The sequence below is a fragment of the Alosa pseudoharengus genome, unplaced genomic scaffold, assembly GCF_046254945.1.
Source record: "Alosa pseudoharengus isolate Yale_2024_CS ecotype anadromous, Long Island Sound unplaced genomic scaffold, YU_APseudo_1.1 YU_APseudo_1.1_scf_9, whole genome shotgun sequence".
Taxonomy (NCBI): Eukaryota; Metazoa; Chordata; class Actinopteri; order Clupeiformes; family Clupeidae; genus Alosa; species Alosa pseudoharengus.
Window position 1 is genome coordinate 7,051,180 of NW_027468881.1, and position 24,465 is coordinate 7,075,644.

At 42.9% G+C, this 24,465-nt stretch overlaps 1 protein-coding gene across 1 annotated transcript; it reads left to right on the forward strand.

Annotated features, from left to right (window-relative positions):
- The first annotated feature begins 175 nt into the window (after nucleotides 1–175).
- smc1al (structural maintenance of chromosomes 1A, like) lies at nucleotides 176–23,147 on the forward strand. Its single transcript, XM_076277330.1, has 26 exons — nucleotides 176–590; nucleotides 1,428–1,616; nucleotides 2,040–2,152; nucleotides 2,348–2,551; nucleotides 2,706–2,944; nucleotides 3,294–3,552; nucleotides 6,428–6,568; nucleotides 6,725–6,807; nucleotides 7,131–7,230; nucleotides 7,824–7,931; nucleotides 8,156–8,341; nucleotides 8,997–9,176; nucleotides 9,607–9,753; nucleotides 10,941–11,078; nucleotides 11,706–11,822; nucleotides 13,363–13,469; nucleotides 14,102–14,243; nucleotides 14,706–14,851; nucleotides 15,149–15,302; nucleotides 15,564–15,662; nucleotides 16,142–16,298; nucleotides 16,735–16,889; nucleotides 20,894–21,045; nucleotides 21,347–21,416; nucleotides 21,576–21,686; nucleotides 22,237–23,147. The coding sequence occupies exons 1-26, from the start codon at nucleotides 482–484 to the stop codon at nucleotides 22,315–22,317; spliced, it is 3,687 nt and encodes a 1,228-aa protein (XP_076133445.1). The 5' UTR covers nucleotides 176–481; the 3' UTR covers nucleotides 22,318–23,147.
- The last annotated feature ends 1,318 nt before the right edge of the window (nucleotides 23,148–24,465 follow it).

A 24,465-nucleotide genomic window follows, 5' to 3' on the forward strand; every position in this document is an offset into this window, starting at 1 on the left:
TAGCAATAGGCAATGCATATCACATGTAGTCACGAGACAGCAAGTAAACCAAAATGGTCCAATTCAACATTTTTGCTGTCAAATAAATTACTAGACTAGGATCTGCAAGTGGCCCCAACTTTTTCAAAACTGTCTGTATCAAAGTCTCGCGATAAGATATTTGTTTACCCCCGAGTGCGCGCGCGCTCTGGCTGGCCGTAGTATTCATGCACAAAGTTAGCCCGGTATTTTTTCCATCTTCCAGTGTAATTATTTGAACTGTTGCACGCAATGCTAAACTGTGTATTTGCGTGTTAGTTTTATTTAGAGTCTAAAAGCGATTCTGAGCTGCGTGGCTGGCAAACGAACCACTGGAAACGGATACGCAAGATTTTGCTAGCGTTAGCTCGCTAGCAAGCAAGCTGCTGCTCAAAGAAGCTTGCTAATCATTTCAAGGCCCGCATTTTTTTCTTTTTTTAAATAGAACATTGTTAATTCCACAATGGGGTATCTGAAATTGATAGAGATCGAGAATTTTAAATCTTATAAAGGCAGGCAAATTATTGGACCTTTCCAGAAGTTTACTGCCATCATTGGACCCAATGGATCAGGTATGATCTTCACTAGCTATATCCAACCTTACGGTTAGATAGAATGCACGGATTATGACTCTAGTCCGAGGACTTCCTTGTTTGCCCCACAGGCCTTGTAGCTTTTTAGCTATGTAGCTAGCCCGCCTAATATGTTGCGCTTTTTCTGATTTTGTTTTGACTAGCTTTTTAACTAGCTACAGGCAGATATAAGGTTAATGACGGGGTACTTCAGTATAATGTAAAGTTGTGACTAATTGAGAATGCTGAATGAAACGAGGAGATGATCCAGTACATGTCGACTAACGTTAACTGTTGTGCTAACCTGAATGTCAACATTGGATGCCGTAGTGCTGATTTTCCATTTTGCGCAACTTTGAACTTCACAGCACCGTTTGTTAGGAAAGGGATAAGTTAGTGAATGCATAGTAACTATTATGTTAGGTAAATGATGTATGTGCACGTTTGTCCCTAAAGCCCTAATTATTGGAAAAGTGTGTGATATTTATTAGTTCGGTAGCTAGCTTGCCGAAGTTTTCATATGTGAAGCACAGAGTTCAAATGAGGCTCTTGTCAGTCCATGCTGAAAAGCCACATGTAGAAAGACAGATTGGGGTGTATTAATGTTTTGGGGGTTAATGGATAATTCATGAAATCTGTACTGAAACACTTGTAGTGTCCCTCTAATGCTACAAATTTGACTTTGTTATTAGTATTTCATCTGGTGCCTGTCGTGGTCCTAGCATGGCATTGGAGAACATAGTGGTGTATTGATTTGAAGTCACAATGACACAGGGAGCCTCAACTTGTAAGCATCCCCGTAACTTAAGGTCTGCTCCTCTTTTCTCATGTCCATAGGGAAGTCCAACCTTATGGACGCCATCAGCTTTGTGCTGGCGGAGAAGACCAGTAATTTGAGAGTGAAGACTCTGAAGGACCTGATCCATGGAGCCCCTGTGGGGAAGCCTGCGGCCAATAGGGCCTTTGTGAGCATGGTGTACCATGAGGACAGTGGCGAGGAGCGCACGTTCAGTCGAATCATCATAGGTATGACCTCTGCAAAGCTAGTATGCAGACGAGTCTCTTGGTTCATCATTAACATATACACAGAGTACACACACAGCGTATGCTGTTTTTGCCTCAGAAACATCAAGGCTATTTTTTCCTTGCTTTGTTTTGTATCGGCCTATTTTGTACATGACATAACCATAGATTTGATAATATATAGTGCTTGACATTCATGACACATATTTTCTTCTCTCTACATTCTTGATTACATTAATGTTTTGCATCTTTTGCATCTCTTATGCTGTAACTTTGAGTTACCCTCTGTTGCCCCCTTGCATCTTATATTACAGTGTTGTGTCTCCATTTCTTTTGCTTCACTCCAGAAATGCCTCCCCAGTCTACAGTCGCTTAACATCACTGTCTTTTGCCCTTGTTGATATATTTGCTACTATTGCACTGTAGGGTCCTCCTCTGAGTACCGCATCAACAGCAAGGTGGTAGGACTGCCCGAGTACAGTGAAGAGCTGGAGAAGCTGGGCATCCTCATCAAGGCTAGGAATTTCCTCGTCTTTCAGGTAGATCCACGCACCTGAAATCACCTCAATCTGACCCATTTTTGCTCGTAAAATATATATGGCAGTCATCTCTGAAGTGGTAAATAATGAATAAGTTGTTGTTATTATCGGTAATTTCAGTAGAAAGAATAGGAGGCCATTCTGAGGGTCTGCGTTGTGTGTCATGTCCTCTCCCTTTCCATGTATGAACTCCAGGGTGCGGTGGAGTCCATTGCCATGAAGAACCCTAAAGAGCGCACAGCCCTGTTTGAGGAGATCTCCCGCTCGGGCGAGCTGGCTCAGGAGTATGATCGCAGAAAGAAGGAGATGGTGAAAGCAGAGGAGGACACACAGTTCAACTACCACCGCAAGAAGAACATTGCCGCAGAGCGTAAGGAGGCCAAGCAGGAGAAAGAGGAGGTGCGCACACTGCCATTTAGATTCAGCAGATTTGTACATCAAATATTATTTTGTTTACTCCCTTGTTTTTATACAGAAACTTAATTCACACGTTGATTGTCTCTCTTTTTCTCCGTTGCTCCTCTCTGTATCAATTCTTCTCCTACACCGTCAGGCCGAGCGCTACCAGCGGCTGAAGGACGAGGTGGCTCGAGCCCACGTGCAGCTGCAGCTGTTCAAGCTGTACCACAACGAGGCCGAGATCGAAAAGTTGAACCGCGAGCTGTCCCACCGCAACAAGGAGATCGACAAGGACCGCAAGCGAATGGACCGCGTGGAGGAGGAGCTGAAGGACAAGAAGAAGGAGCTGGGCAGACTGATGAGGGAGCAGCAGACCATCGAGAAGGAGATCAAGTGAGTGACCAGAGGGGAAAAGGAGAGATAGTGATCAAATAAATGAATGTGAGAGAGCCTATTCAAGATCCAAGTTATTCAGTTACATTTGGTTAGGCTTAAGACTTTTACATTTTGCCTGTTTTTTTTAATTGGAGGCCATAGATTTCCTCAGGTTGAGAGAAAATAGTGAGTGAGTAGGTCTCTCTATATGATTCTGGAAAGACTCATCAGCTGTCCATTGTGATTTATTCCTATTGAAACAGAACTATACATAAAGGTGGTGATCAGCCTTGGCAGGCTCTCTGTATTCATTGCCTTTTTTCTCTCTCTCTCTCTATCTCCCTCCCTCCTTCCTTGTCTTTCCCAGGGAGAAGGACTCTGAGCTGAACCAGAAGCGTCCGCAGTACATCAAGGCCAAGGAGAACACGGCGCACAAGATCAAGAAGCTGGAGGCAGCGCGCAAGTCGCTCCAGAACGCCCAGAAGATGTACAAGAAGCGCAAAGCCGACATGGATGAGCTGGAGAAGGAGCAGGGTGCCGTGGAGATGGCCCGGCAGGAATTCGACGAGCGCATGGAGGAGGAGGCGCAGAGCCAGGGCCAGGACCTCCAGCTGGAGGAGAACCAGGTGGGAGCAGAGATGCTTAACAAAGGATCTACGGGCTGTGATTAATGTAATATATTGCTATAACAAATAGGGCTGCTCGATTATGGCAAAAATCATTATCATGATTATTTGGTTCAGTATTGAGATTACGGTTATTAAACACAATTACTCAGTGATTTTGGAACTCCACTATCAAAACTTTTTACATTTTTAAATTGAATTTTAAATATAATCTAACTAGGGCTGCACAATTAATCGAATTTTAATCACGATCACGATTTTGGCTTCCCACGATCAAATTTGCGTGATCGAGCGATATTTCAAATGCGTGCTCTACCCATAGAACCAACCTGGCAACCCATAGAACGCTCCGCTACAAAACAAATCAAGCGCTCCTTAAACCTGTCTGACCATGTGCCTGCATGCAGCCTACCAATGACAGCTGTTCCCTGCACTGCTCAGCCTGATGCACTGTGGACTAGTGACATTATGTTAACTATTAGTAGGCTAGTTAGACTATACAATAAACGACGATCAAAAATCAAATGTGTGGCACAGCAGATGGCCAAGAGCTTGTCCCTCGAAGCGGATCATCCACTGTTCGAAAATATTTCGGATTTCAGGCAAGTTAAGTTAACCAAAAATATAAGCAAAGCAGGGCTCTCAACTCATACCGTGAAACACATCACATGACGTAAACCACACATGCCTTTTTTATCACGTTAACTTTTAGTCCTTGTTGGCTTCCTCTGACAGCCTATACTGTAATAAGAGTTGAGCTAACGACGGGATCCGTGAATTTTATTCATGTATTTTATAAGCTACATGTGCAACCTACAATGCATATTCGTTTCAAGACACAGCCTACTCAAAACGAGTGAACAATAATGAAAATGTAGCCTACACGTCAGTGTTTTACATATCAAGGAATGACTAAACCAGGGGTGTCCAAACTGCGGCCAGCCATGCACTTTAATCCGGCCCGCCGAGCATTTATTAGTTTATCATAGGCCGCTCGCTATTTTTTTCCAGCGATAGACGACGTTGTGGCTACTGCAAACTGCTTTACACTCTTCTTAGAGAACGCTCTTCTTAGAGAACGTTTACAATGTCAAAACAGCTTGTCACATCGAGATACATAGAACCTCCATTGCAGTAGATCTAACTACATTATGCTAGTCCATTTAATTGGGGACACATTTGAGCGTGGGAGAGAGGGCGATGGCAACAGTAGTTCCCATTACTGACCATTTATAAACTGTGAGAGGGCACAGCACTAGCCATAGGCTATATTTGAGTGGAGCTGGCAAAGAGTCTTAAAGTGACAGTGCACCATTTATAAATGAATTAAACAGCATCAAATTAACAGTATTTCTTAAGAAATTAATTTTCTGTAAAAATTATTTTGTAATTTAAATAATACAAAACATTATTATTATTATTATTATTATTATTATTTGTGTGTGGCCCGCTGGCCAATTTTCAAAACCCAATGTGGCCCTTCAGTCAAAAAGTTTGGACACCCCTGGACTAACAATTACAGTAAACTCATGAACACGAAGCAGAGCTTAAGTGGCTAATGGGGAGCGTTGGGAGGATTCCCGGTAGGCGTTTTACCAAATATTAACAAAGTAGCATGCACAAAACATTTGTTTGGAAGTTGTTTGGAAGGTGGAAGTCGCAGTAAAATCTATATTTTCAGTAATTTAGGGGAGTAAATGTGAGGGGAAGAATTTGGGTGAGCCAGATAGCAAGTCCAATATGTTTAGGGAAAAAATACTTTTGTCACTAAAATTAATTAATAATCGTGATAAATAATCGTGATCTCAATATTGATCAAAATAATCGTGATTATCATTTTGGTCATAATCGTGCAGCCCTAAATCTAACAGAAAAGCATACATGCAAAAAGATGATGCACACGACAACTCAAGACAAAAGGAGAGAGCATTGTTATCGTTGGAAGTCATAATCACGATTAATCAATTAATTTGATTAATAACAACACTGGACAATGTAAACCAGGTGGGAGCAGAGATGGTGAAAACGCCCTGTGTGGGGTACAGTTAATGCAATATTAAGATGGAAACATTAAAGCTGTGTGAAGCAGATGAGAGCAAGAGGGTTAAAACGCCCTGTGTGGGGTACAGTTGATGTGATTTATGAGAATAAAAACTGTGAAATTGGTGAGGGCAAAACGATTAGAAATCACTATAGGAATACAGTTAATGGGACATAATATTATTTTAAAAAAAGTGTTTCTGTTAGTGTTACGGCTCCTACACACAGTTGCGTTCCATCAACGCATGCCAGTGGGTGTTCCCGACGGTAGCTATGCAAATTACTTGGAAGTATAATCGTAATTTGATTGGTTGGTTCCGTCTGTCGATTGGCTTGATTGGCCGGTGCCGTCTGTCGGTGCAGCAACAGCTGAACTTTTCAACGCGAGCGACGGGAGAAACGCGACGCAACGGACCCACAATTCAGTTCGGCAACGGATGACGTAAGCCCATGTAAAGTGAATGGGATGCGTCTCCAGCAAAGCAACGCTCACAGCTGTGTGTAGGAGCCGTTAGACCCTTGTATGTCCCTGCTCCGTTGTAATATGACAGTGTAGAATTATTTTATTTTTTAAGTGTATTTTGGGCTTTTCGCCTTTATTCAGATAGGACAGTGGAGAGACTGACGGGAAGCAAATGGGGGAGAGAGATGGGGTGGGATCGGGAAGTGAACCCAGACTTCTGTTTGTTTTGTAATATCTCTATCTGTGCCTTGCAGTGTTAACAGTGTCCCCACACATGTCACACACATGTGGACTACATGGGGCACTTAATGGTCACTGTTTTTCTGTAGACATCAGTCACTAATGGTTGTACCTCGTTGCCCATTGTGCCAGGTGAAAGCGTACCACCGTCTGAAGGAAGAGGCCAGCAAGCGGGCCGCCACTCTGGCCCAAGAGCTGGAGAAGTTCAATCGCGACCAGAAGGCCGACCAGGACCGACTGGACTTGGAGGAGAGGAAGAAAGTGGAGACAGAGGTATGTAGGAGAGGGGAGGATGGGTGGTATAGAAATGTTATTCATTGGAAATGCTGTAGAGAATGTGTAGATCTAATAGGGTGGATCAAGTTCATTTAGTTACTTAGGAAGACTACATGCTTTGACACAAATGTGTGTATGTGTGTGCACTCTCAGGCCAAGATCAAGCAAAAGATCAGAGAGATCGAGGAGAACCAGAAGCGTATTGAGAAGTTGGAGGACTACATCTCCACCAGCAGGTAGACAACGTCAACTGCATGATGACACTCGCGCTGCAATTTTTCAGCTGAAATTATTTAAAATCAATGTTGCTTGTCCCCAAATGCCCTGTGACATTATTTACTGATTTTATTTGAACGTCTGTGACCTTTTCTGTTTCTTCTTTCTCTTCCATCTCTCTCTCTCTTCTCTCCCACCACCATCTCTTCCTTCTTTCCATCCTCAACCCTCTTCCTCTCCGTCTTCCTTCAACTCGTCTCTCTCCATTTTCCCTCCTCCCTTTCTCTCTCTCTCTCTCTCTCCCCCCATCTCTCCCTCTTCCTCCACTCACTCCTCCTGTCAGGCAATCTCTGGATGAGCAGAAACGGATGGAGGAGGAACTGACGGAGGAGGTGGAGTCGGCCAAGAGGAGGATTGATGAGATTAACATGGAGCTTAATCAGGTGAGCCTGTCACTCAGTGCTAACCACAATGACTCACGATCCGTCGCAGAGTCTAGGACCAAGTCTAGACTGCTCACTCTCTGGCTATCAGTGTCAGGAGTGGTCAGGGGGAAAGTCACCCACTGATGAACAATTAATTACACTTTTTCCATTGAAAAGATCAACAGAGTTTATTGAAATATGATTACGTGTGAAGTTCAGAGGCATTTTTATTTTTTCAGGGTTGTTTTTAGCCTGGGTGTTCCCATGCTGCCTTGCGCGCGATTTGATTCACGCTGCTAAGGCAGCCTGGAGACCATGGAGCAAATTTTCGCCTGAGATAGGGGACCAATCACAGAACAAGGGGGAAAGCAAGACGATGATGAGCTATGCACAGACGCATTTGATAAGACATCCGTGGCACCCAATAAACGGATCTGGGCATTTTTTTTCAAATACGAGAAAATGAACGTTTGGTTTCCAGACCACGTCTCATTGAGAAGTGGTGGCGCTAGCCAGGCTAGGTTGTTTTAATCTCTATTTCTCCCTGTTTTCCTGTCGTAGGGTGAACTAAACTCTTTCTCTCTCCCTGTTTGGTTCTTTGTGGCTCTCAGGTTATGGAGCAGCTAGGTGACGCCCGTATTGACAGGCAGGAGAACAGCAGACAGCAGCGCAAAGCTGAGATCATGGAGAGCATCAAGAGGCTCTACCCTGGCTCTGTGGTAAGAGTTTCTACTCATCAATCATACGATGGATCCTAGCCGTTCATATTATTCAGTTTTAAACCTGGTACCTTAAATGGTTTCTTTGTTTTGTTTATTTTAAATATGGTTTAAAATAAATGTGGTTCTTGCTCTTTTTAACATGCTTATTCTGAAAAGTCTGAGAAGTTAGTGAAATTCACACAGTCCCCTGATGTTTTCTTTGATTGTCTCACCCCTCTCAGTATGGCAGGCTGATCGACCTCTGCCAGCCCACCCAGAAGAAGTACCAGATTGCTGTGACCAAGGTCCTGGGGAAGAACATGGACGCCATCATTGTGGACTCGGAGAAGACAGGCCGTGACTGCATCCAGTATATCAAAGAGCAGCGAGGAGAGCCGGAGACCTTCCTGCCTCTGGACTACCTGGAGGTAACAACCTTCAAACTCACCAATTCCTTCCTCTTAAAAGGCTTTCTGAATAAAGACATGTATCAGTAGTCGGGTTTAACTTTGTTTCACTTTGTGGAGAAAGTCTGGCCCATCAATATTGAGAAACGTTTCCAAACCTAGCATCATAACGGGTGTATTAACTTTGAGGCCAGGCTAATATAGCTATAAATCTTAAATCCTACCCATTAGTTTAAATATATTCTTGTCCCATTGTTGACTTGTATGATGTCAAATATGAAGTATCGTAGCATCTTTAAGGCTTAAGGAAACTTCAGGGGACAGTTTGGAGCATGCATGCAGCCATCAGTGTTCATTTTAGAACCTCTGATCAATCAATGAAAACTTGTCATTCTGGTTGATTTTAGTGTAGCTTATACATGTAAATCAGATTGATTGTCCTAACAAGTATTATTGGATGTGTGGATAAGGTGTGACATGTATAATTGGGTCTGTGGATAAGTCAGACACACGTTATTGGCAGTATCAGTAAAACAGAGCTGTATTATTAGCGTGATGGGTAGAGTGGACGTGTATCATTGACTGTTGAGGTAAAGCAGACACATGTTATTGGCTCTGTAAGTGAAGCAGACACACCTTATCGGGTCGCTAAATCAATGCTAATCTCCCCCGACAGGTGAAGCCCACTGATGAGAAGCTGCGTGAGCTGCGCGGGGCGAGGCTGGTGATTGACGTGATCCGCTACGAGCCGCCCCACATTAAGAAGGCCCTGCAGTACGCCTGCGGGAACGCCCTGGTGTGTGAGAACGTGGAGGACGCGCGCAGAATCGCCTTTGGAGGACCATACAGACACAAGGTACACACTGACACGTGTGTAACAGAAACTGTGAACTATAACCGTAAAACACATGTTAGGCCAAGTTGTCAATACATCAAGACCTGAGGTAATGCTAGACAGACACAGATGCACTCAATCAAAAGGCACTTACACACACACAGTCACACACACACACGCACACACACACAGTCACAGATGCATACAAAATAAGCAATAACTACAGGCATGTAGATGGATGAAGTAAATTACACTCATGTCTTATAAAGAACACACCAACACCTCAGAAGACAGTAAAAACACAAGGTACCAACATACACACACAAACTCACATGCTAAACATACACATACACGCACACATAACCTACCCACAACCGAGTTTGTAAGCCATCCAAGAGGAAAGCCCATTCATTAGTCTCTGGTGAGTAATGCTGTAAAACCCTCTCCCCAGACTGTGGCCCTGGACGGCACCCTGTTCCAGAAGTCTGGTGTGATCTCCGGAGGTGCCAGCGACCTGAAGGCCAAGGCCCGCCGTTGGGACGAGAAGGCCGTGGACAAGCTGAAGGACAGGAAGGAGAAACTCACTGAAGAGCTCAAGGTAAGTGGAACAGCAGCCAGCTGGCACAGAGCTCTGCAGTGAATAGGACTCACTCCCTGATACCGTAACAGACATGTTATTAGGGGTGGGCGATATATATCGTCTGCGATAATATCGTGATTGTTGTTTTAACGATGTGCAAATTTACATTATCGAGTATTTAAATTACTTATGGGGAAAAAACACTCGAAATCACACATTGAAACCCCATACATTCACTAAATCCAGGAGGTGTAGCCTATGCGAGAGAAGTGTCACATGATCACTAGTGGGTCCACATTGTCACACGCACAAGCCTAATGTTTATTTTGTGCAGCGAGAGTTAGGCTACTTGGGATTTTGTGCGGCTACTTCTGTTCAAGTAGCATTGATGAGTCAAGTTTTTTCCTACATGGTATTATATGGAGAGAAAACATTAGCCTTTGAGTATTTTAATAGTCAGTTGTAAACAAAGAACTGTTCTCATGTAGGCCTAACCCTTTTGTAAATGGACTGAAGTTCGCTCTAAAATCGATTATGCTAACCGTTAGCATCTCTATGGGATTTCTCATATATATTAGCCATAAGCTAACGCATTAGTTTCTATTCAGTAACTTGGAATGTTAGCCTACATGATTTCTCTTAAACAAAACCTCGAAGGAAATGATTGAGATGTACTCTGTTGGTCTGCTTAGTTTTACAGTGAATCCTAAGTAAAGGTTTTTGAAGGGAACAGCTTCAGACTTTCTCTTGGGAAACTGTTAAGCCTATTCATCTTCTCTAATGTAGCTGGCTAGACCATGTCATTGCCACTCACACAAGTGGTGGCAGAATTGGAAATGTGACAATGCATTGGTTGATTTGGTTAAAAAGTCACAGGTTAGGTTATTTGTTATTATTGTATTGATGCTATTCACAAATAATGAGCTGTAAAGTAACTCTTTTACAAATTTCTTTTAAGGGATATCGACTAATTATCGTTATCGTCAAAATCACAAAAAATATCGAGATATTATTTTTTGTCCATATCGCCCACCCCTACATGTTATGTCCAAGGCTGAGAGTTTGAGTCCGGGGAGGACTGTACTTGTCTACAGAACGCAAGTTATACAGGACATGAAACAAACTCTGCTGTTGGATAGCCACACTCTAAAGCCCTCCTCCAGAGTGGAGTCTAATTGGCTGAATCTTGTGTCCATTTCCTGTAGGAACAAATGAAAGCCAAGAGGAAGGAGGCTGAGCTGCGTCAGGTACAGTCCCAGGCCCACGGTCTTCAGATGCGGCTGAAGTACTCCCAGAGTGACCTGGAACAAACCAAGACCCGCCACCTGTCCCTCAACATGCAGGTACGGACAGAGCACAGCACCCCCATCTGTTGCACAGGACAAATATACTGGTCCCGCAGGCTACTAGAGGAGGCGGACATGGCTCCTGACTGAGTCATTGGTCAGGCTCCAAAGCACCAGAAGGACTCAATGAAATACCTTGGTGTACTGCAGGGTACTTTCAGTCTAAGGGGCCGTTCACACCAGGAACGATAACTATATATAACTACAACGATAAAAGCATCCATACGATAAGGAAAGTCTCTCCTCGTGTTTATGAATGTGATGGTTCAAATTTGATGTATTCTGATTGGCTGTCAGCTTTTTATTGTTCTCAAAATCACTCTGAAAGTGATCCCCAGTAAACGTTCTTCATGTCGTTATCATTATAGTGTGTGGACGCCGTCATTCATATTAGCTAGGACGATAACTATTGCCATTACGTTATAGTTATCGTTAATACAGGAATATTTAATTGAATTGAATAGTCAGGGATAACATACATGGTGTCATTCTAGATATCTAGGTCATTAAGATGGTTATCATTTAGTTCACAGACATTTTAAGTCAGATAATTAAGTAATCTTGCATTTGGCTGTATTGCATATATTAGTGCAAGATAGTAATTGTAAATCTGTAAAACCAAAGGAAAAGTCCAAGTTGGAGAGTGAGCTGGCCAACTTTGGGCCGCGTATCAACGACATCAAGAGAATCGTCCAATCACGGGAGAGGGAAATGAAGGACCTCAAAGACCGCATGAATGTGGTAAGTGTCGTAAACTATCATGTTCAACATGTTCAGAGCTAAGTAGTTTCTTAGTAGTCTTGTATGATTGTACCGTAATCTAATTATTTTTTGCAATAACATATCTGAATCTAATTAAGTGACGTCACTCTTCAGGACCAAAGAGGGAACTGAGAGTGGTCGAAGGAAATCGTGAAGCTTTCCGCGCACTGTTGGAAATATGACAAATGATTATAGAACCCCTGTTAACCTAATAAATCTGAATCCGCTAAATATGGAAAGTTTCAGTTCAATGTAAAAGCAATATCCATAGTAGGTTGGTAGACCCACAATAGACTGTTAAAGAGAATGCCTACTCGTTTTCTTATGACACGCGTTACTTCTAGGAATAATGTTACGTAGGTCTAGACATTCTTTGGTCTACAGTGTTTCCCACAGAACTGAATTCTATTTGTAGGGGTAGGTTTGCAGAATTAACTTGAATTCAACAGTTTTTAACAAATTAGCGTAGCGTGGTTATGATGAACCAGATTTAAGCACAATTTAGTACAACCTGGAAAATCATTGTGTGGTGGTCAATGTTGATATTGTGGTGAGCCGCCACAAATAAGTCAATGTACGGGAAACACTGGTCTAACTCCTCCACGGCCGTTTAATTCGGGCGGTTTCTAAAAAACACAACATGTACTAGTTCTGGACAAGGACAGAGGCTACAGTGCTGACTCGGACTGCTAAACTCATCAGCGCGCTAGCAGTCTACTACACCCTGTGCTACAGAGGGTTCAGGTTGAGCCAAGGTTTCGCCGTCTTGTCTATACCATCGCTGACAAACTGCCCATTGCTATATCACCCAATAACCTACAATAGTCAGTTCTGCTATAGCTTACCACTCCAGCTGATTAGCTTCTACGGCGGTGATAACTAATCCCAGTCATAATTGTGGCAACAACGTTACCTTAGACTACGACTATGGTCAATAAGTACATAGTAGGCTATGCAGATCAGAGCATAACAATTTATTTCTCAGGTATAAGTTACTCATCCAATACATTTTAGAAGTACATCTAAATGAATAATGTGAAAGTTACGAAAACAGGTTAAAGGAACATTTAAGGTCTGACTACAGAATAGCTCCCAGAATGCTCTGTGAACTTCACTTAAATAGGCTACCTAGTTTGTGGTTGGTTGCATTGATATGGATCACATGATTGGAGGTCAGCTGATTTGGGATCACATGGTTGGAGGTCAGCTGATTTGGGGTCACATGAGGAGTACTTTGATGAGACTTGAGACCATTGTTGTAGTGAGAGTGAATCAATCAAGACATGACAAGGTATACATTTGATTACATTTCCTGTCCCTATAGTTAACTGTTCTTGTGGACATGTGACAGTAGGCCCACAATAGGCCCACACTTACTAGCTGATCAAGAGTCCATATATGATTGAAAAGATTATCATTAGCCTGGTTATTAGGATCCTTACAGTACATGTCGGGTTTATGCTTATGTGTGTGTATCTCCCTGATTGAATAATGAATGTCTTGCTGGTGCATCTTCCAGGTGGAGGATGAGGTGTTTGTGGAGTTCTGTAAGGAGATCGGGGTCAGAAACATCCGTGAGTTCGAGGAGGAGAAAGTCAAGAGGCAGAACGAGATCGCAAAGAAACGGTCAGTTTGCTTCTCATTTTGGTGGCGTAATGAGGCCTTCAGATAGAACGTGACATCAGCACCACTGCACTGCTGTGTGTTACAGTGGTTTATGGCTGAGTCGAGCATAGCGTAGGTGCAATACTGTGTTTCGTTCAGCGAGTCCCCTGCTCTTCTATTAGAGCTGCATTAAAGGTGCTCCAAGCGATGTTACGCGGTTTCTAAGCTAAAACCATTTTTGTCACATACAGCAAACATCACCTCACCATCCGCTAGGTCTTGGTCCAGCCTGGACCATAAAAACATAACAAACTGTTCCTGTCAATCACCGATGAGTTGCATGTCAACAGAAGTGATGTTACCCAATATTGAGCACCTTTAATATCTACTGTAGTGGTAACTACTGTATTGTGATGAAGCTAGCAGCCACATAGCGCAAATCACTTTGTATCTGAAAGGGTCTTAAGCGGGTTACCTAGCCTAACTTCAGTGCATCTGTGTTTAATGCAATGTGAAAATACTCATCAGGGTAAAAGAATGTAAGGAATAGTGCTGCTGCTGTCTTGTGCTATTCCCTGGGTGGTGTTGGCTTTGGTCTTGGTTGTTTTGGAGTCTTATCAGCGTGTGGGCGTTCTGTGGTTTTTCCCTGGCAGCCTGGAGTTTGAGACCCAGAAGACCCGCCTGGGCATCCAGCTGGACTACGAAAAGAACCAGCTGAAGGAGGACCAGGAGAAAGTGATCATGTGGGAACAGACGGTCAAGAAGGACGAGAGCGAGATCGAGCGAATGAAGAAGGTAAACGGGAAGAGGGGTTGGAAAGAGTGCTCATTTAGTAAGATGGAAAGTGTGATGCCCCAAGACGAAAATAAGAGTAAAAAAGAATGAGTTACATAAAGATAGAATGAAAGGGTGGTAAAAATAATAATTCTATTTTGTATCTACTAAAGCTGTCATTCAAGCATTGATATTCATCAAGTGTACATGCAGAATATCCAGATGCTTAAAGCACAGCCCCTGGTGGTCATCCAAAAGTTCTAAAACCATGGTTACACGGTCACTGAGTTAAGTAACCATAATTTGAAGCGCTGTTTTTTGTGATGCAGATGAGTGATCACTGGGCATGAAGAGCGATTATGTGCCATGTAGTCATCAGCAGATCCACAACTGACCACCCCAACATCTCTCTCTCTCTCTGTCTCTCTCTCTCTCTCTCTCTGTCTCTCTCTCTCTCGCTGTCTCTCCTATGTCCTCTCTCAGGAGGAGCAGAGGCACATGAAGATCATTGACGAGACCATGGCCCAGCTCCAGGACCTGAAGAACGGACACCTCACCAAGAAGTCCGAGGTCAATGACAAAAACCATGAGATGGAGGAGATCCGCAAAAAGCTGGGGGGAGCCAACAAGTAAGCACTTCCCAATAAAAACAGCCCAATGTTTCAGAATCTCCTCAAAGAATTCACTTGTGCCTTTAGTTAAAATCCAGGTGAACATATAATGTTGCTTGTGAACTGCAATGGTTCTTGTGAATGTGAAGCCTCGTATTTGGTGACTAATTTAGGGATATAGAAAGCAAGCCCACACATTTGCAGTGTCTTAAAAAAAAAAGTTGACTCATTGTCACACAGCTTCACCCTTGACTATGTTAGTTTGGTGTGATTATGTCATTCTGTTTGTGTAACTGCAGTGTGTGTTGTTCACAGGGAGTTGACCCAGCTACAGAAGGAGGTCACTGCCATCGAGACCAAGCTGGAGCAGAAGCGAAGCGACAGGCACAACCTGCTGCAGGCCTGCAAGATGCAGGACATCAGGCTGCCACTCAAGTCAGGGACCATGGACGACATCAGCCAGGAGGAGGTGCGTTTTAATGTTTCACACAAATAACCACATACTTGTCAGGTTTACATGAAAGGCTCATTATGTACAGCAATGAGGTCGAGCTAAATTGAGCTAAACATCAGTACATCCACTAGATCTGTTGTCAATATTAACTCTCTCTCTCTCTCTCTCTCTCTCTCTCTCTCTGTCTGTCTGTCTGTCTGTCTGTCTGTCTGTCTGTCTGTCTGTCTGTCTGTCTGTCTGTCTGTCTGTCTGTCTGTCTGTCTGTGTGGCCTGCAGGGCCAGGCCGAGGAGAGCAGCCAGAGGACCTCCAGCTCTGTCCTGGCCAAAGAGGCTCTCATCGAGATCGACTACAGCAACCTGTCCGAGGACCTGAGGGTAAAACATTTACACAGAACAAAGCCTGGCATCTACTACAGAATGCTTATGTTGGCTCAAATGTACATACTAGAGTTTGTCGAACCTCTCGATCAGACCTCCTTTTATTTAAAATTAGGTTTTTGGTTTAAATAGTAGACTTTTACCTTACAAATTATGAAATCTCTGTGCTATGCATGCTAAAATTGCTCTAAATTGAATTATTGAAATTGAAAAAGTCTGGGAAGATGTGTGCTTGATTATAGATAGATATAGATAGACATGTTCTTTCATTTCAACATTAAAGTAAAAGTTAAGGAAAGTGACTTCAGGTTCTGAACCTGTGGTTGACCGTTTCCCAGTAGCGTTGCTCCTTTACACCCCTAACTACTCAGTGGAGTTGGGTTTGCAAGATGTTTTGTGCAGCATGCTCTACCTGAAGGTGTGTGGTTGCTGGGTGCACGCTCTGACTGTGTGTGTGTGTGTGTGTGTGTGTGCAGGACGCTCTGGCTGAGGACGAGATCAAGGGGGAGATGAACACGCTGCAGCAGCGTCTGAACGAGCAGCAGAGCATCCTGCAGAGGATCAGCGCACCCAACATGAAGGCCATGGAGAAGCTGGAGAGCGTCAGGGACAAGTTCCAGGAGACCAGCGACGGTAAGGCTGTGTGTGCCTATGTGTGCACGGGTGAGAGAGGGAGAGAGTGAGTGTGTGTGTGTGCTTGTGTGTGTGTGTGTGTTTGTGTTTGTGTGTGTGTGTGCATGCTTGCATGTGTGTGTATGATCTAGAGAGAGACAGAGCCAGTGAGACATCTTAGTGAGACAGCTCGATCAGTGAGGGAATAAGCATTTGTGAAGTTGCGGTCATTTTGAAACGTTTTGTATTGAGTGTGTGCTGGTGTGGCTTGCCATGTGGTTACACTGGTCTTAAAGGGATTTCCTGCCTGCCTACCTACCTATCTGTGTGTGTGCGTGCCTGTCTGCGTTTGCCTGAGTAACTGTCTGCCTGTTTGCCTGAGTAACTGACTGGCTGTTTCCCTTTGTAACTGACTGGCTGTTTGCCTGAGTAACTGTCTGCCTGTTTGGCCCTACAGAGTTTGAGGCGGCCAGGAAGAGAGCCAAGAAAGCCAAGCAGGCTTTTGAGCAGATTAAGAAGGAGCGCTATGATCGCTTCAACGCCTGCTTTGAGTCCGTTGCTACCAACATTGATGAGATCTACAAGGCCTTGTCCCGCAACAGCAGTGCCCAGGTCAGTTGGAGACACACACACACACACACACACACACACACACACACACACACACACACACAGTAATTCTAGTTTTTCCCTTCCCATTCCCTCTATTTTATGGGTTTTGGAGAAGTGAAAGGGCTCCACAACAGCTGCGTGAGATTTTGAGGACTTTGTTTTGAGTCACTCATGCCCAACAACACTCCTTAGCTATTCTAAAATCACTGTAACCTACAACCTCCTTGAGCTTATCAGGGGAACCTGTAGGAATGAATGCTATGGTACGCAGTACGCACACCGTTCTACAAAACACCCCCTGAACGAAACATTAAAAGCTTTGACAAGGCCATCCTTAAAAATATTTTTGTTTGCAGTAACCCGACCGACCCTGTCAATTTAGAACCGACCCAAATATTTATTTTTTTCCCCTTTTAGTCCGACCGACTTGCCGGTTGTAAACTTGCGTTAATACCGACCGATTGTTTTTTTTTAACTCTAAACAACCAATACAAATGCAATAAAATAATATTTCTTTTAGTAGGCCCAAGTATTGTGAATATAAATTGCCTACATGCAAACGGCGCTCACTTAAATAAAACCCTGTGGCGTCATCTCTACACCATTGGTTTCACGCATGTCACACTATGGCCTACGCTTCGTTTCATTCACACAAACTGATAACGCTTTTACTTGGCACGAAGTTCTGGAAGAACTGTGGCCAGATCTTTTCTCATCCCTTCTCCCCCTAGTCTAACGGTGACCGTGTCGGAGTATTGAAATTGGTTGTGGTCTATTCAGCATTTCTCAAAATATGGGTCCGCAACATGGAGACTGCTGGTCCGCGGAGTCGTGGAGTGAAAGTAGGCCCGGTGCTTCATCTGATAATTTGCTGCGCAGTTGATCAAGAAACCGCGGATCGACGAAAAAAGAAAACAAACGTTTTTGCTATCGATGTCATTAAACATGGAGCCCTACAATTAAGTGGTGGTATGAGCATTCATTCAATGCGCGTCTGCGCGAGAGAAACTGAAACTAATCGATAACGTTGGTATCAAAGCTCCGCTTCAACCTGTTGGAAGGCTATTTATTTAACGAAACTTAATAGAACGACGTTGTTTTTTGGAACTTCCTTAGAAACAGAGCAGAGACTGTATAATACACTGTATAGCATTGAGTATTGTATAGTCAAATTTCAATATAACGTGGCCAAGAGCTATTGTAGCCTTCTTTCTGGGTACATGTAGATGAGCGCTATGACCCCAAAGTCTGCCATGACCGGGCCTCAGGTCAAAGAAGTTTGAGAAAGGCTGGTCTATATAACCTGCATCAAAATGAGGTTTGCAATGGTGCGCCTGATAGCACGGGTTGAAGACCCAGTCAGTTACGTCACGATATGCACATTTGTGTAAATTCATTCTTACATAATCACCATGACCAAAATTGTACTTTTTTTTTTACTTTGAATCTTGGGGAAAAAAATATTGACCTACCTACCGACCCATTTTTATTTTTTTTTGGCTGTTACTGCAAACAAAAATATTTTTAAGGATGGCCCAATATTTGTCCATTTCCCGGTTTTAGGTTTGTGCATTGGTTATCTAAAAAGTAGCCTACATAGTCTTTACTAACCTATTAATTTGGACAAGTACAGTCCTATAGAAGGCTAAAGTTACCTTTAGTTTTGTTCTAGTTTACCGTTCACGTATGGCTTTAAACAGCTGTAATGCTAGCTTTTGGAAAAGCACACCAATTTTGCCTACCTTGTTCTTGTCAATCTGAAATAACCCCTCTAGCTTTGCTGCCTCCATCCTTTCGGTCTCCATCCTTTTCATCCATTGTTCACAAAAAACATTTTATATCCAGGATGGCCTTGAAGTCTTCAGTTAGTGAATTAGCTTAGCCTAGTGTGCTGATAACCAGCAACCATATAGTAAAAGCAACAACAAATAGCCTAGCCTACAACTTCTGTATGGTTATGGTTATGGTTATGGTTATGGATTTAGCAGACGCCTTTGTCCAAAGCGACATATAAATACAAAACAACATAATAATATTTAAAAATGAACAGGGAACAGATTAAAATCTAGGTCAAATATAGTAAGGAGAATAGTTGTAGTACACAATAATATCAATTCAATCAATAGCCTAATAAAAAAAGCAATGTAAAAAAGGGGAAAGGCAATAATAAAACAATAATGTCAATTCAATCAATAATATAAAAACAATAACATGCTAAGACTACATTAAGGAGAATATCAATAATAAACAATAATGTCAAATTAATTAACAGCCCAATTAAAATAAAACAACATTATATAAACCATAACACATAAGCGCTTAAACAACTAAGTATATGTTGAATAGGAATGTCTTTAGACCCCTCTTAAACGACCCAAAACTACCACAGGAACGGAGAGCACTGGGCAGTTCATTCCACCAACATGGAACCACTGAAGAAAAGAGTCTGGAATTAGACCCAGTTTTTATGACTGGTCGACACAACATACGCTCACCAGAAGACCGCAGTGGGCGGTTGGGGATGTAAGGCTTGATTATTGAATTAAAATAACTAGGAGCAGATCTAGTTAGTGTCCTATAGGCCAAAGTGAGAGATTTAAATTTAATTCTGGCTACTATAGGGAGCCAATGGAGAGTAACTAGGAGAGGAGTTACATGTGTCCTCTTTGGCTGATTGAAGACCAGGCGTGCTCCAGCATTTTGAATCAGCTGTAATGATCTTGTTACACAAGCGGGTAAGCCAGCTAATAGTGAATTACAATAGTCCAGCTTAGAGATGACCATGGTCTGAACTGTAATTGCTGCATGTGTGCATTGTTATTCTCTCTTCTGCTCAAACAAAATAACGTGATAACGTGTTTATAAACTTTACAGAAAATTGTAAATAGCCTACTGTCATGCAGTTAATGGGATACTGTGCAGAGTTGGGAAGTTACGGTAGACCAATCTGGTGTGAATACACACACACACAGGGGAAATTCTCTCTCTCGTTGTTGAGTAGCCTGATGGTACGCACAGTGTGTATGGCCGCACACCTGCAGGCGCCCCTGGGGCTTATTACACACCTCTAACAGACGTCTGATTTCACTGACTGTGTTTACAATTATTCTCTTGTTCCATGCCCGAAGAATATTCCACCACATTTTGTATTTTATCAAAAAGGCACACTAGTTTAGTTACTTGTTTTTTGTTCGTTGTAATGTCTCATTTATGTACCTTTTTGCCATGAAATATGGCTTTAAAGGCGCAGTCAGGGATTTGTGCCTTTAAGGAAGTCGCTTTGTTTGAGTTTATGTTTACATTTATTTGTGCAAAAAAACGTACATTACATTTTAAATAAGGACCAAACGAAACACGGCAGAGAGGTAGCTCAGCCCTAGCCTGGCTCTACCCTCCTACGTACTTCCGCTCAATTTGCCTTTCCCTTCAGTACGTCGTCTGGGTCTGCGGTATATTCGCGGGTTTTCTCCTGCAAAAATCTGCAGGTCCAATCAGCAAACCGAGGGAGTGGCTGAGAACGATGACGTTGAGGTCGTGCGCTAGTTTGAGACAGACAAACATCACGACCAAACGTTAGCGATTGGTTATGGCAGATCCAGAGTGGCTCTGGGCAGATCCAATAGTTTTAAACTTCAACAGAGTGCTCGCCTTCAAGGAAGTTAACGCTTGGAAATGGAAAGTGGCCAGACTCTCTGTACATTATTAAATGTACGAGAGTCTAGTAGGACCAGTCTAGCTCAGCCCTACCTTCAGTATTCCCTGAGAAAGTCCACACTGTTTGGGAGACAGGCTGCCCCCACATTGTTTGTTTCCAGTTTTCGGAGCCTGGGCTGCCTACAGAGACCGGGTTTTTTTTTTTACAGTGTACTCATGAAATGGGCAGCTAGCGATCGTCAGGAGATGGTTGCTGAATGTTGCAAAAAATATTATGGGCTTGAAATGACGTAAAATCCCTGGCTGCGCCTTTAAACTAAAGCCTACTAAAACTACTTTGTCATATCCAGGCTTTCCTGGGCCCAGAGAACCCAGAGGAGCCCTACCTGGACGGGATCAACTACAACTGTGTGGCTCCGGGCAAACGCTTCAGGCCCATGGACAACCTCTCAGGAGGAGAGAAGACTGTGGCTGCCCTGGCCCTGCTCTTTGCCATTCACAGGTGGGTGTGGGTGTGCATGCGTGCGTGCACATAGAAGACTGGTTGCCTTGCTGTTTGCCATTGGGATTCTTTTTTTTTTTTTTTGGACTTTTATGCCTTTTAATGCGACAGTATAGTGGAGAGTGACAGGAAGTAAGTGGGAGAGAGTCGGGGTGGACGGTGCAGGTGCCCCAGCCAGTTGCCAGTGGCGGGCTGGGGCCGTGCCATTGGGATTCTATTGAATTGTCTTAAAGGCATCTTTTCTGACTGACTGTTGATGTATATGTAAATGTAAATCAGGTTTCTATGTGTTTGTCACCAGTTATAAACCTGCTCCCTTCTTTGTGCTGGATGAGATTGACGCAGCTCTGGACAACACCAACATTGGAAAGGTATGTGTGCGCTTTAAGTGTTATTGTTTCTATGTGTATTTTCGACACCAGGAATTTCCAGGAAATAATAGTATGGTTGAGAAGGCACTGGTGGAGTTTAATAGGGCTGTTGAATAATGGAATGAAATGACTCATTCCATTATTGTGCTTGTCCACTAGGTGGCCAACTACATCAAGGATCAGTCTGTTCAGAACTTCCAAGCCATCGTCATCTCCCTTAAGGAGGAGTTTTACACCAAGGCTGATGCCCTTGTTGGAGTCTACCCCGAGGTGAGATGATGCACACATACACACACATACAAACACACACTCACACTTGCCAACACATACATACACTTTCACATACATGCACACATACACATGCACACAAGTCTAGCCTAGGGTCAGTATACACATACCACCTCATGGTCATGGATATGTGTACACACACACACACACACACACACACTTAAAAATGGGTGGGTTAGTTTGTCAGACAAATCATAGTCATAGAAAACAAAAGTCTCAGCTTACACAACACAGAGGAAAGCCACAAAGCAAAAAAACTGCTGACGTTGCCTCAGTGTTGAGTGTAGACAGCATGTTTCAATATTACAGCACTTTAGGTTGCTTGTCTCTTGCCTCTGTAGAGAGCAGCAAAATAATTCATGTCCATTTTTTTTAATTATAGAATTTTTAAATGCATATTTTAAAAAACCCACTGTGCATATAGTCATTGCACTCACACAGTATAGCAAGCCCATTTATAAACACTTACTCCAAATGTGCTTTCAACTGTTCCTCTTCCCCTCTCCATCTCTCTCCCTCCCTCTCTTTACAGCAAGGGGATTGTGTCATCAGCAAAGTGTTAACGTTTGACCTCTCGGAATATCCGGATGCGAACCCCAATCCGAACGAGTAGAGCAGTCCGCGCACTCCTGTGACATTATGTATTTTGGGTGACCCCCTGCTGAGTCTAAGCTACAATTATGAGTTGTCTCATTTTGTGTGTAAGTCAGCTGAATCATGACCACATAAACACTCTGTGATACGCCTGCTGTAGAATAATGGATCGGGTTGACTAGCAGGGTCAACAGTTATTTTTATCAGGCCTTTCATTCCACTCATAGGACTAGAGGAGGAATTGTGTTGACTGGTTACTTTGTCAATCTTTTCTCTTATATTTCAACCATTTTGTCTGTTGGGTTTGTATACTGGCTTAATCATGTTCCTTGCTGTAGTCTTTTCATAATCTAGTATTTGATTGTTAAGTGATCATGGGACTCGTAAGAAAGAGAGATGTTGAAAGATGGATAGCTGTAGTGACTTTTTTTTTTTACCATACAAAGAATTTTATGTAATTGCTTTAAGTACTTCTTTTTAAAGGTAGTGAGCTTTCAGCACTACCTTCACGCTGCAATGAATCTTGACTCTATAAAACATCTACAACAGTTTCCTCCTGGTAATGTTGTGCACAGAAAGCCTAGCAGCACATGGCTTTGTTTTGGAAGGTGGCAAAGTGACAAGCATGTGCAGCAGATTCCAAAGCTGGGTGCACCTTCATTATTTACTGACTCACAGTTCCTTCTAACCCCCCCCCCACACACACTCTCTGTGTGTTGGACCATGTGTTTGTCTGCTGCATCATAATAACTTTTAGATTACTGATAACTGGTGTGTTTTAATAAGTCTACTATGACTGTTGCTTTTTTGGAGTAAAATAAAAAGAAACTTTTGTTTGTTTGCTTGTCATACTTGTTTGTGTCCTCTCTCTCTGGCTGGCTCACACTACTTTTTTCTTTTTCACTTGATGTGACTCATCCGTATCCGGTCTGATTTGCAATGCTACATGCAGTCTGAATAGTTTTATCGGAATTCATGCAATTTTTATGTTCCTGGCTAACATTCGTCAGAATTTTGCGCCCGCAGAATTCCGAACATTTCATTGGAGCACCAGAGAAGTTCATTCATTCTCCTGTACCTACTGAAAACAGTATCTAGACCAGAGAGAATGAGCTAGAGCAGGGATTCCCAAACTGGTACGTGTACCACCGGTGGTGCGCAAGCTTTCGGAAGGTGTCAAAAATGATTTTTTTTTTTTTTTTAATCTTAAGCCTATGTTCTCTGTGTTTCATAGTGTTGTTCTCCACAATGTTTTTTAGTGTGAGAGCTCATAGACCAGTTGCACATTTTCATTTTATTTGTTATCATGTAGGGCGGCTAATTAAACATGATGCCTGGAATGCATCAATAGAATACGTTACGTTTTTATGTGTCGGATAGTGGGGGTACGGGAGCCGAGTCAGGATGTAGGTGGTGGTACGCGGGTAAAAAAGTTTGGGAACCTCTGAGCTAGAGGAAGCTAATGCATCTCGCACTGACAAGCTGACCCATGTTATAAATCCAGTGCTCATCTGACTTGGACCCATGCCTGATCAAAGCCAGATCTATAGCCTACTGGGGTCATCAGCTGTAACTGCAAGAGAGCAAAGGAAATTGAACTGATATCGATGCCTTTCCCATTTAAAGGGCATCTTTATATTTTAATTTTAAAAACATTATCTATGGGTGTTTTCCTCCAACTAAGTAAAGGTCTGGACAAGGTTTTGTATTAGAAAGTAATGATTTCACTCAAGGTTTTCTCTTTTTTGTTTAGTTTTATTTAGCCTTGTTGAAAACCTTGACAAACACTGATACTCTCTCTTTTCCAGGGGAACAGAGATAGATGGATACTTTATTGATCCCTAGATACTAAGACCCCGTTGTCTTATAAGCAGGTTCCTGTGAGTCAGAGATCAGAGTGTCTTGTCTGAAAATGACCATCGTAATGGCCCTGACTGAACCTGTGTCCTGGAACTTGTATTTTTGGTTCTCACCTGTGCTTCTGAGCTACGCAAGCTAATTCTGCTGAAGGTTTTTTCCACTTGCCCCTGTCACTTTAATGCTGGGTCTAGGGGGTTCAGACTCTGGGCTCTGTAAATTCTGAGAGAAACTGGTGCTATGTGAACGTAATTGAAATAAATGGAATCCGATCCACGCCATGTCAGTGTTCCGGGTGTTAATAGTTTGT